The sequence below is a fragment of the Pristis pectinata genome, chromosome 3 (assembly GCF_009764475.1).
Source record: "Pristis pectinata isolate sPriPec2 chromosome 3, sPriPec2.1.pri, whole genome shotgun sequence".
Lineage (NCBI taxonomy): Eukaryota > Metazoa > Chordata > Chondrichthyes > Rhinopristiformes > Pristidae > Pristis > Pristis pectinata.
This window is the reverse complement of record NC_067407.1, coordinates 102,155,923-102,169,957: the sequence shown is the minus strand read 5'-3', so window position 1 is coordinate 102,169,957 and position 14,035 is coordinate 102,155,923. Positions and strand designations below refer to the sequence as shown.

The 14,035-nt window shown below is 36.5% G+C and overlaps 1 protein-coding gene across 2 annotated transcripts in view; it reads left to right on the top strand.

Moving 5' to 3' along the window:
* Positions 1-14,035, top strand: part of LOC127568483 (echinoderm microtubule-associated protein-like 6) — a 240,932-nt gene that overhangs the window by 179,744 nt on the left and 47,153 nt on the right. For both annotated transcript variants that reach the window (XM_052012286.1, XM_052012285.1), the window contains exons 27-28: positions 1,909-2,035; positions 12,939-13,017. In XM_052012286.1, coding sequence (XP_051868246.1) covers positions 1,909-2,035; positions 12,939-13,017 — 206 coding nt within the window. The remainder of the gene's footprint in view (positions 1-1,908; positions 2,036-12,938; positions 13,018-14,035) is intronic.

The window sequence follows — 14,035 nt, the reverse complement described above, 5'->3', positions numbered from 1 at the left end:
ACCTTTCATATGGACTGAAAGATAGAGGGGAGATAGCCAGTATAAAGAGGTGGGGGAAGAGGTGGAGCAAGAACTGGCAAGCAATACCTGGATCCTGGTGAGGAGGAATCATAGGCAGATGGATGAAGGAAAAGTGGAAATAGCGACAGTGGCTGAGTGGAGGCGACAAAAGGTTGCTGATGATGGCATTTGATAGTAAAAGTAGGTGAAGCATGGAAGCAAATAAAGGAGGTGGGATTGACAAATGGGAATGATAGGGGAGGGGAACCAGTAAGAGAAGTGTGTGGGTGATGGGCAAATGGAGTGGGTGGAGGAGGGGAAAAGAAACACAGTGATAGGGCCTGGGGGGTGGATGGATGCAAGAGGAAATGGGTAGATAAGGCAGAGAGGGAAAGGGGACAGGTGGGGGGGGGGAGCAGTTTATCTGAAAATGGAGAATTCAATGTTCATGCTGTCAGGACAGCAGGAACAGTACCTCATGTTCCAGATGGAATATGAAGTGCTGTTCTTCCAGTTTGTGTTAGCCTCACCCTGGCAGTGGAGGAGGCTGAGGACAAGACAGGTCAATGTGGAATGGGGAGGGGAATTAAAATGGCTAGCAACTGGGAACTCCAGAAGGCCATTGCAGAAGGAGTGCAGAAGCTTGGCAAAGCGATTGCCTAGCCTGTGCTTGGTCTCACCAATATAGAGGCCACATCAGAAGTACTAAATGCAATAAACAAGGTTGGAGGAGATGCATGTGAACCTCTGCCTCACCTGGAAGGGCTGTTTAGGGCCCTGGATGGTGGTGAGGGCGGAGATGTAGGGACAGGTGTTACACCTCCTACAGTTGCAGGGCAAAATGCCTGGGGAAAGGGAGGGATGAGCAAACCAGGGAGTCATGGAGAGAGTGGTCCCTGCAGAAAGCAGTGAGAGGAGGGGAGGATGTGGTTGGTGTGGTATCGCTTTGTTCAGGCTGTGAGGCAGAAAAAAGACACAACATATTGGGGTTGCAGAGGTAGAATCACAAACGTTATTATCCTGACGCAGGATGTAATACTGGCACTCAGTATAGCCACTGCCATTCCTCCTTGTAGCTGTGAAGTGAAGATAATAAATGTCAGTTATAATAGTTTTGTTGGTAGGTGAGAAATATTGATGTGGTGAACTGAGCTGTGGCTATGGCTACTAGTGTAGTTAGTAGTGAATGATGTTAAAAATGCATTCACTGATCTTGACCACTCATGTATGGTCATTGAACTCTTGAGGCACTGCATCCAGATCACTGTGACTTGTTTCCTGACAGTGATTTACAAGATGATTTGTTTCCTTTGCTTTCTCGTCATTTTTTTGAAGAGCTTTCTCCTCTCATTGTAAATACAGAACATCTCTCCTTTGAAACTTTGAGGAATCCTTTGTGTTACTCTCTTGTGGTCAGCCATCATAGTTCATTGGGCAGCACTATTCTAAATGACGTCTGTACCTCAGTAGACATTATATACCTTCCCTTTAAATGGTGAAGGCTGACTTTAAGCAGCACTGACTAACTTTCAGTAGTGCTAAACTATAATGATATAGGATTCCTGATGTGCACAGCCCACAAATATCATGGGTAGTGCTGGCTACACATTGCAATGATTTTCACAAATAAGCAGCATGAAGGCAGTGTGCCAGTATTTTGTTGAATTGTGGTGACCATGAATTACAGTCTTCGTTTTTAGGGGGTTTGCAATTTAGTCCTCTGAGTTCAAGCTATCCTGATTATTTGCAATGCTAAAGTTTTTGGTCTTGTCCAACCAACATTTGCCATCGGACCTATGGTTTTAATTCTATAAGTCCATGCATTTAAAAAGTAGCAAATGCAACCCTGAAAACAATATTTCAACATTCCTGGCAATTGAAAACAATGCTATATTTGTATTTCTCTAGGTTATGACAGTGATGTTGCAAGAGAGAAATCCATCGATTATACAACCAAAATCTATGCAGTTAGTATCAGGGAGATGTCAGGCACAAAGCCACATCTGCAGCCAAAAGAAGTGTCAACAGAGGAAAGGTATATCTTTGCTATTGGTTTGAATGTTTTTGATGATGATTATATAATTATAAGTTAATGAGCATTTTGTTAGCTTCTGATGTACTTTAAGATTTTCCTATTCATTGCTGAATTTCATATAAATCTGTTTACATGTGACACAGAAAATTCACAGGAGAGGTTGAATAATGTTTTTGGTATATTGGTCTGCATTTTCCTGACTCGTGAAAGAGCATTGTACTTTGCTAGTGTATTTCACGAGGCCAATCTGCTGCACAAAGCCAGCTCCATCCTTAATGGTGAAGCCCTGTGTAGTGATGGTGAGGAGCTAGGGATTTCTATGGCGTTCCAGAAAATGCTAGGAAAGAAAACTTTGACAGCTGCTTAAGACTTTCCCCCAACTTAGCTAGCAGTTAAAACTGTCAAAAGTATTGATTATTTCCTGTTTTCAAAGACATTCCAAAACTAGGAAAAAAGTATCTATTAAAAAGAATTATTAAATGTAAAAATAATTAAAAAGCAAAAGATATAAATAAAGATGAAAACATTTAAAATGATTAAAAATCTGCATTAATTCAAACTTGCAGCTATTTGGACTCACTGTTCCTTTACCAGATGCAACTATGCACAAGTTGATAAGTTGAATTCCCTGGCATAAGTTCTGAGGAATTGCCACAGCTTTACACTCTGCTCCAATGTTGGACACCTCACAAAGTCCCGTGGCACAGTAGGAAAACACAAACATCTTGCTGCTGACAAGTTCTGGGCTAGCTCCCCATCCTGCATGTAAGCCAAAATCTAAAACTAGACAGCACTTATACAGGAAAATATTGGCAGCTCTGTACAGAACTTCTGGCATTGTACACAAAATCCTGACCATTTTTAATGCTTCGACAACATGTATAATAAAGTGACAATTGTATGAAACTTGGTAGTTAAGAGTTTTTTTTATAATTAGGATATGGATCACGTGCAGGCAGAAGGGGTTAGTTTAATTTGGTATCATACTCGGCACAGATATCATGGGCCAAAGGGCCTGTTCCTTTACTGTTCTATGTAAATACCATACCTCCCATTCTTTCTGAACAAGTGGCCTGCTTCAGCAAGTCTTAGAGGACCTGTCTGACCAAGTCTGAGGCTATGAAGTTACACTTGGATCTTTTTACTCCACATAATTATACCTCACTATGGGCTTACCTCACTAGGGGTGGGCTCAAGGTGCCACTGTAAAGTAACACAGACAAATTGCAACTCTGTCCACCTTTACATTGCCCTGTTGTGATTCTGGTACATGTCCACAGTAACCACTTATGAATAACATGCACCCCCCTCCTATCATCCACAGCTCCCTGACCCAACTCCCAAGGTTCTCACTTTTTTCTACTGATCCACTGATGATCTGATCCTCCTCTTCCCAATGTTTATCTCCACTGCAAGCCCTCTCCCAGCACACTAATATCTATCTGGTTCTCCAAACACTCAGCAATTGGGGAGCAAGTTGAGAAAAGTCATGCAAGCCCTGTTATACATAATGCCTTAGGCCTCTTATAGAATAGAATTTAGCACTATCATAGAAGATGTGTGTTGGCCTGTCACTTATCACAAGTTCAATATCTTTTTTTGCTTTTATCAGCCCTCACCATTTTGCTAAATTTTGTATAAGCGATAGTCAAAAGTCAGCCTTTTCCAAAGTTTTAACTCTTTCCACTGTATGACTGCATGAAAATAATTTTACAGAATCTGCATCCAATACCAAAAGTGATTTAAACCTTAGAATCTGTTCACCTAGCAGGTGCCCAAATTCCTGAATTTTTAAAAATATTTTAAACCTTGATGTCAAAGCACTCACTTCTGTTGTAATTTACATTAGAATGGGTTGTTGGCAAATTTAAAAAGACTAAATTGGAAGTGTTTTTTTTTATTTGCACCCAAGTTTTCTCTATTACTTCATTAAAATAATTTAACTCAAGTTTAGATGAATCTAAGGTGCATAAGCAGTGGTAGTAAAAATATTTACAAAGAGATTAAAGCAGAAGGTAATCATTAAAACTGAGTATCAAAATAGTGTTACAAGAATTCACTGAGTCTTTGAAAAGCAGATAAAATTTGCAGCCCTTAGCAAGAGAAGTAGGAACCAAGAGAAGACAACTGACAAAAGTTTGGGGAAAGGAACTCAATTTATCAGCTTAATTTGGCAGAAAAGTGACAAAGCGTTCCAGTAGTCAGTTCCTACTTTGACCACTGAGGTAGCGTTGCATAAAATAGTTTTGTAAGTAGCTTCCCTGATCAATTCACAATACCTCCCAGAAGTTTTCATTCCGTGTTGTTTACACTGAAGTGCACAAAGTTCAAAGCCTCAGTAGACTGATGCTGAACTTGCTGACAAAACACATCCTCATGCGGGGAACAAGAGAAAAGCTTGATGGCATCCAGGCTGTTTCAACCAATAAAAGCACACTGACTGTCTCCCCTTCTATATCTTCTTTACATCAGTGCTCCTGAAAGAATACCATACCTTGCATTTGGAGTATTTGTGAGAAAGTATTTCAACAGTTATAAAAACAGAAAATATTGGAAATACTTAGCGGCATCTGTGGAGAAAGAAAGAGACTTAATGTGTCAGTTCGCTGACCTCCCATCAGAACACTTTAAGGTCCAAAAGTTAGCTAGTGTTAAAATTTCATAGCTGTACTTTAGACATTGTCTCATGTTCAATTCTTTAAGCAGACCTTGTATCTCTTGGGATCTGAAGTGCACACACTAGTGGAATTAGATCAATTGCAAACCAAAATGTTAGGTTATATGTCACCAACTACATGAAAAGAACACAGTTTTACACTGAGATCTCTATTATCACTTCTTGTTCCATTTAAAAATGTATGTATATGCTTTTGGCAATATTCTAAGCTAAACTCATCGATAATCTACCTGGAGTTATGTACAGGCCAGAGCAGGTAAGGACAACCGACTTCTTTCCCTGAAAGATACAAGTGAATCCAGTAGTTTTGTGGTACCTTCACAAAGGCTAGCTTTTCTTTTAATTTCCAGATTTATTTAATTACTTGAATGTAAATGCCCTAGCTGCCATGGTGGGATCCAAACATATTTTTGGATCTAGGGTCTAAATTGTGGCTGTTAGTCCAGTAACTTAACCATTGCAGAGAATGTACATATGGCAGACTCAAATTCATCCCAAATTGCAACATTAAAAAAAAGTGCAATTCTTTTCAAAGGAGGAGAAAAGAGAGAATGAAAATATGATAGAGATCTTCACATTAGTAAAATATTTGGATGTAGAGAGTTAGTTAGAAATTAGAAAGGGCAGTATAACAGGGATATATGAACATAATCAAGGCAATGGTAAATTGAGTCGAGATCCAAGAAACCATTTCAGAGAAGGCAGTTGGTTATTAATTATATTAACTAAGGAGATGGGAGTAAATAGTTGAATATATGTTGAAGAGCAACACAAAACTGGAAATCTAGAACTATGGGAAGATGAATTGGGTATAGTCTCCTATAATTTTCTGTCACGTGGAAGCTGATGTCCTAATTACATTTTTATTGGCAAACTTGCGTATCCAAATAATTGCATTTTTAGTTTAGAAAAATCTCTGTCTCTTGAATTGGCTAACAAAAGGGCTATCTCATTCCCAGTTATATTCGGAAAAAAATCTTTTGTATCTGATGGTAAAATATATCTAATATATAAAAACATCTGATGTCTCTGATTGCTATTGTTAATTTTTGGTCAAAGTGTGCCTTTGTAAACATCGGGTGACCCTTACCCAAAATGCCTCAAAGTTGAATAATATGACATTAGTAATATCTTTGCTAATACATGTGGAATGGTGTTATGGACAAGTGATGAGATCACGCATACTAAACCACACCCCAAAGAAATCACATTTAAAGGAAATGAGATAAAAATTGAAAATAAAAGTAATTTTAGAAAAAAAATGCATAGATTGTGCTTTGTTTTATCTAATGTTTATAGATTATCTTAGATCCTTTGAATTATTTCATCACTCCCACACATTGGATAAAATGAAATAGACTTAAGCTCTTTTAGAATGATAATTAGAGGGTAATCAATTTTTGTTCTTGTTTTATTGCCTAAATGAATTGACAGTATTTTTATTGAGAAAGTGTTAAGGTCAGTCACTAACCAACTCTTTTGCTGTGGTGTGACAATTCTTTTGCAATTTGTTTATCTTGAAATAAACCTATATACCGTACTGATCTAATTATTTGCAGTTGTTGTGAATGGTATATATTTTATAGCAATATATAGTATTGTAATAGTTAACAACATTACTGCATGTTTTAGAATACTAGATATTAGTAAAATTCATAGTGATAGGAATTTGTCCTCTTGTATGCACTAAATTTGTAGTATAATGTAAATGTAAAATTAAAATATCTCAGATGCTGGAAATTTGAAATAAAATGTTGGAAATATTCAGCTGTTCAGACATCATGTACAGAAGGAGAAATATAAATAATGCTTCAGTTCAACAGCCTTAGATCAAACTTGCTCTGATGAAAGGTCATTATCCTGAAATAATAACTATTTTTCTCTGTCCATTGATGTTCCCTAACCTGCAATGTATTGATGTATCTTTAAAGTAACTGAATTTCAGAAGTGAAATTCAAAGCATCTATAATGCTACATTATGAACTTAGTGGATGCAACAAAGGACAAACTCCTTTTTCTCAGTTTTCGACAGTTGGGATTAGCCATATATTGTTCCTTCAGCTGCTCTTCAGTCATCATTCAAATTAACCTGTTGACCACATTTTCTACATTACAATGTTAAATATACTTAAAGGACATAATTTGTTATTAAATACGTTGGGATGTTCATAAAGCTTTTTAATTTGTTGTATTCCACGTAGTATACCACCTGAGTATAGCACTTTTAATATAAAAGTAATAATCAATAAAACAACTGAAAGGGCTGTTTCCAAGAGTAAGGTTCATGCAAATTTGTTGTACTTCCATATTCACCAAGAATCATTTAATCTCATGAAAATATAATTTTAAATGTCAATTTTATTAGTTAAGTACTGACACACCTAATTCCATCAAACTATCCTGTAAAGTGGCCTCAAAGCACATATTTCAAAATGTCAATATTTGATTCCTGCAGGAGTAGATTTAAGGTCTACCAGTTCCAGCCAACACAAGACTTAAACTACCTTGCTTATTTGCTTGAATGTGGTGATATAAAAACGAATAGAGTAAATAAAATGATATAAACTTTCTTCCTTATCTATTTAGTAAAATGCTATGAATGTGAATTTACTACAGTTTAATCTACCAATGCACAATTATTTTATCTTGAACAGCTGGTAAGAAACACTTAACACTATTATATTTTAACTTGCTTTCCTTTGGAGGCAGGGAATTGTCAAGTAAGTATTATATGTACACTTTATATAAGTATATTTAATGAAGTTTATAACAAGTTCCATTGCACAATACAAGGTGTTTAAAAGTATGCAGCTTGGTGTCAATATGTTTCAAATTATTTGGTATCCTTGATCTTTTAGGATATCTCATGTTGTGCAAAGTAGTCAGTGGAGCCAGTCTATTAACAAGCAGTTTTTCTTTGCACTCCCGTTTTGAAAAGCTAAGTGATACAGAATTCTTTACTGTGTATTCAGTTATATGTAACATTTAGACTGCTACTCGTGCAATAAAAACAAAGGCCTAAGCAAATACTAGTTCTCAAACAATCAGTGATTCATCACAACTACATTTTAATTCTTAAATCTGAATTATAATTAGAGCAGTTAATAAACCTGCCCTCAAGTCCAAGGGTGTTATTGTTACAGCTTACACTTATGTTGTGCCTTTTCAAGTAAGAGAGTCCAAAACTAATCACAATTGAGGGTAAGCTGAATGGATGCCTAGCCAGGAATGATCATATTTGGTTGGATGACTAAATATGTCAGATGTTGGCAGAAGGAGATTTGGGAAAGGAGTTCCAAAGAGTAGAACTGTAAGAGTTGAAAGCTTTGCCACTAAATTAGAGTGAACTGAGAAGGGTATACAAGAGGCTAGAGATGGAGGAACAAAGAGAATGGCAAGCAATGTTGGCTAGCTGAAATCACAAAGAGGGTGGGCAGGAACATCAAAGGATCTATGTAAAAATATGAAATTAATGCATTGAAGGGTGGTGATCCTTTGTAGACGAGAGAAAGCACAGATGATGTCAATGGTGGATAGGAGGTAGGCAGCAGAACTAAGTAACCTGAAGTATAGATGTAAGACCACAAAATATGTCAGGGTATACAAAAGGTGATGAAAGCATATAAAATAATTTGAAGTAGATAAGAACAGTATTGTAGAGATGAGAATAAGTGATGGTTTTGATGAATTTCAAGTAGGATTTAAAACTCTGCGCAGTCAAAAGAAACAGTCGAATCATCAACCATCTGATTCATACTAAGAAAGTGACATCAATGACTAGGAAGTAGAACCATAAATGATGGATTTTGTCTTTAAGAATAGAGATGTATGAATTTGTGAATCATGCAACATTTGATGAAGGTTGTACCTCACAAAGGAAATTGAGAGATGAGAAATTGGGAGTATGAGGTGCTCATGCTGGATATTATTAAAATATATCTCCACAAATCTTGGATAAATAAAGAAAATTTGCATGTACTTGTACTGCCAAGATGGGGTCCCTTCTCAAACATGTTAAACATGTTATCTGCAGATCATTTCAACAGCATCATTTAAACAACATCATTTAACATTTGTTCAAGATTTCTATGCATTGTAACCATTGTCATGTAATCCCCATATTGGTAATCAATTAAAAACTCAGAGGTGTTAGGAAGAAAAATTAAGTGCTTTGTCTAGGACACCGTTCAATGGAAGGATTGTTTAAATAGTTTTCTGTAATTCTTCAGAAAGATATTTTGTTTGGGGCTTTCAAAAACAATGCATCTAAGACATAAAGATATTTAAAGACTCTTTAGTGGCAGATTCCTTATATTGAAATTAATTCTCTCATATACTCTCTTTTAGCTCATCATGTTCAATCATTTAGTAATGGCTCTATTACACCAAATAGATTTCTAGTCTGTAGGTGATTAAAAGTTAAACAGTAAATATATATGTTTATAATAATCTAACAATGAAAAACTTCCATAGAAATTCTAATAAGATATCTAAACATCATTTCATGGATTGAAAGATCAAATCTGAAATATTAAGAAATATTCCTCAAGGTAAGTAATTTTGAAGCAACAACTTTAAAGGAATGTTTAATCATTTAAAAGGCTCCATATTTGTTTTCATTAAAAGTGTTCATGATAACAAGAGCTACCAATCAATATTGTTTTGAATGTTTTTAGAAGAAATGTTATTTGAAGGGAAGAAATTAGCCTTTGGTTGCTGGCACTATAATGGTGATAGAATATCAGTTGGCCTTGTACTCCCTTGCTGACATTAATTCAATTGATGTCAATGGCACCAAATGTCAAAGAGAAGCAAATGCAATGGCCAGAACTCTTTGCACCTTTTTTAATTCTTGTGACCAATTACAAGTTTGCACCTCTCAGTATTGTTCAATTTGTTCATTACAGAAAATCCAATTAAGGTAAGTATTATTGAGTACCTAATATAGAGGATGAACTAAATGCAGTATACTTGGGAAGCATTGACAAAGCTTCCTTTTTTTTTCTTCCTATTCTATAGGAGCTTAGTACAGCATTTTCCCACTGATGCCAGGGTATGGGTTTTCTGAATTTGTAGATTGGTGCATTCTGATTTTTGGTTTTATTTGCTGGCATGATTGAGAAGCATGGTTTGTGCCACATAGGAATGTCCACTGAAACTAATGGAAGTGCTTGTGCATGAATTTAGATATATTATACAATTTTCCTAATTGACCTAATTTTTTTTCTTGGCTTTACTTGCTGCTGACAAGGGGATCCAGGTAATTCCCTATTTAGTTTGGCAGTTTTCAGTAGTTTATTTCTTATGGAACAATGAACTTGTATATGAGGTTAATTTTTACGTAATTGAAAGACTCCATATTTATTTTGTATTGATCTTGAACGAGGGTGAAAGGTTGAATTTGTTATATAAAATGAATATTTAATCATTGTCTTTAATTATTAGCAATAGTTTAGTTATGGTTGAAAAGCAAAAAAATCTTCAGATGCAGGAGATCTGAAATCTGCTGAATATTTTTAGCATTCTCTGATTTCATTGCTTAGTTTATAGTTGATGGGAATGTTGAAAATGAACTGTTTTCAAGGAAACAGACAACTAAGAAACAAATGAAAGTGCTCTAAATTTGACAGAACAAATAGAAAATATTATTTCCACTGATCATTGCATCAGTAATAAGAACTCAACTTTAGATTTGGGGCTAAAGATGCATGAAGTCGGAGTTTATAAGATATTAGAGCAGGAAACTATTAGGAAACATCCAAGTAGATTCTACACTAAAAAGTCTGGCCCCGCGTAGCAGTTAGCGCAACACTATTACAGCGCCAGCGATCGGGGTTCGATTCCCGTCACTGTCTGTAAGGAGTTTGTACGTTCTCCCGTGTCTGTGTGGGTTTCCTCCAGGTGCTCCGGTTTCCTCCCACATTGCAAAGATGTACGGGTAGGTTAATTTGGGTTTAAAATGGGCGGTGCGGACTCGTTGGGCCGGAAGGGCCTGTTACCACGCTGTAAATATAAATTTAAATTTAAAATTTGTATCTTTCTTTACAGCCCCATTGGCTGACTTCTCCTTGAAAGCAGGTGTCATGTGGTAGCTTTTTGAATGTTGCCTGCAAAATTTGGGTCACCAAATTGCCAGCCTAGTCAGTTATGGGAAGGATGTTCAGTCATGAGGGTGTTGATGTGGGATCAGGATGAATGAATATTAAATCAGCTTAAATGAATATTACATATTTGTATTGCTTTGCTGGCACTGAGATTTTTCTGGCAAGACTTCTGAAGTGGGAATGAAAAACGAAATCCTAAGTGTAGGGGCAAAGAAGATTGTGAAGACAGATGAGAAAGTGGTTCAGCAACCTGTCCATGTGTCAACTCGACACCTTTTCAGAATGGTGGTCATGTTTAATACTACGCATAGTATCAGTAGGTATCAGTAAGAGATGCATGAGGATTTTTAAAAATCTGTCAAAGACTTCTCAATAGCATACAATGATACACCCTAAAGTTGTGTCCCAGTAGGTGTTGCTTGTTAATTTATGCAATACTCATTTCAGTCATGCCACATTTTCAAACATTGCTCTTTAACTGCAATATGTTAATAAAATAAATAAAAGGTGCACTTATTTATCAAGGTGCAAGGAAGCATACTTGCTCAGAAAAATTTGAATTTTGTCATTTGCTTGTGCTTCTTCCACTCTACAGTGACCATTGCCACAGCTTTCTTTAATCCACAAAGCAAGGAATTCTTTCTCAGTTTTTAAAGGAAGTAAAGTAGTTCTAAATGGAGGAAAAGAAGTGACTTGACAAAATCTAATTTGGACAAAATAAAATAAGTTGGCAGGAAAGGATATCTGTGGGTAAATACGAAAATAACAATGTTCCCACATTGTGCCCTCCGTCATACCCTCTCATGAAATAGAGGTGCTGTTGCCATCCAGGATACCCTTTTCATCAAATATTACTGTATTTCTTTGTTTCTCACCTTCATACTTAGACTCTGATCCATTCATACCACAATTTGTTGCTGGAAGTATTGATCCATTCACAAAGATATTCAAAAATCAAACCACGTAATGCAATGTAGCTGAATGGTGCAGCTAATTGTGTGCTTGGTATATTTTTCAGCATATACTGATTCAAATTATTTAATAACAATGCATGACAACAGTACCATGATTCAAGGGAGCAGAGCCTACATAGAGAGTAATTTAAAAGCTCTGGATTCCCTAGATATCTTCCTGTTTGAAATATGGAAGGTGAATCTGCAAGCATCCATGCAAATGGGATTTGGTGTAAGAGTGGTTGAGAGCGGTAGGATTTTAGTCAAGTTTGGAACTTATGATTCTAATTTAAAGGATGGCTTCAACACTTAGAAATGAACTGCAGATTTGCATCCATCATTTTATGAGCCACAGTTAAAAGAAAAACGGCAGCCTAGGAATTGAATTACAGTCTGTTGTTTGAAAATTTATTAGCATGGAATAAAATGCAATAACAACCAGATTAGTTGTCATCATATTTTAAATTTCTCTTCATTCCTGCACAATGTTCCCTTTGGTGCACTGCCAGGCAAAATTAGTCCAGAAGTGAGTACTGTTTATCAGTCAGAAAATAACTAAGTCTTTGTTGAACAATGCAGTTCAGAGACCCTATGAATATTAGTCCCATAATCCCACGACTTCCTTCCACCTTTTGCTCATCTGTCCCTCCCACACATTACCAATAACTACTCTATCCCACTCCAACACACCTCCAACCATGCATCAGCAGGCCAACTGCTATATAGGCATCAGTTCTCTGAGCACATTGCACAGCAACCAGATAGTAGACCCATCAGGACACACTATGCTCTTTAGCGATAATCATTTTTCTCCAAGTTTTCATAAAGTTGCCAAAAGTCAACAAAACACTACTGCCAATTGCAGGTGGGGAAATGGAGTATACAGAATGATTCTTGTTCCTATTAAATAATTGGACAGCTTCTGGATATTTTATGTCAGAACATTTTGGGCCAGCCATAACAAGATCCAGTTTTGTGGATTTTCTTCTGTCTGTACAGCTTGTACAACTCTAGCGCTATTAATCTTAAATGTTTTTCTTAAATAAGTCTTACAGCTGTGTGGATTGGAGCATTGCTGGTGTAATCTTGAGATTTTCAAAATCTTGTTCTGTGACATTTAGCAAACACACTCAATTATACATTTAGGATTTCTGTTCATTTAATTGCAGGCCACCTGTCAGCAGAGCTGCTCCTCAACCAGAGAAACTACAAAAGAACAATATTACCAAGAAGAAGAAAGTAGTGGAGGTAACATAATACCCTGCACCATTCTGTAAGAGGTTTGGTAATTTTTAATACACCAACAGCTGATAAGATATTAAATATCAATTAATTAGTTTGAAGCCTTGAAATTCAATAGTAGTGGGGATATTTATGGTGGAGCATTTTTCATCTAGTTTTTGACCTATGAAGAATCATTGATCATTCTCAATTGCTTAAAAAAATTTCACATGATTTTAACTCAGTTTTGAAACTATTTCCTTTGCTCTGGCTCAGATCCATGATTTTAGAAGTACAAACTGGTTTTTAAAAAAATCATTTTTGAGCGTCTCCCTGCAGTTTGTGCATTTACAATGGGGGGCATTGATAACATAGAAACTCCTTTTTAATCAAGTAGCAGATTAATTTAAAAGTTTCCTAATCTTCTATTACATCAGTTGTCCATTCAGTATATTTATGAATGACTAATATGGAGTAATTTACCTAACCATAAAATGCCGATCCAAGATTGCTAGAGATGGAGCTGCATTCTGGCTGAGGAATGCACCTTCTACAAAACACACTACAGAAGTTTGCAAGGGCTTCTTCAATAGTACCCCTCAACTTTGTAACTTCTACTTCTTAAATAGTAGAGCCCAAAGATAGGTGACTTCCCACAAAATAGCCAGCCTCTGACCTGTACTTGCAGTCACAGTATTTATGTAGCTGCTCCTGTTAAACTTATAGTCAATGGTGATGGTGAAGAATCTGACAACAATAATGCCGCTGAATGTCATGGGGAACCAGTGAGATTGTTATTGCCTGGTATTTGTGTCATGGAAATGTTTCTTGTCACGTTACCAGGTAAAGCCTGAATGTTGCCTTGGACTTACTGAATGGAGTGCTTTATTATCTGAATAGTTGCAAATGGAACTGAATGTTTCATTTTCAGCAAACATCTGATTTTTGACTTCCAATAACCATAGAAGTCTTCCAATGTGTTTGATGTGACTCTAGCTACTGAAGTGTTTTTTTTACCCGGATTCCCTCTGACGGCTTTCACCAA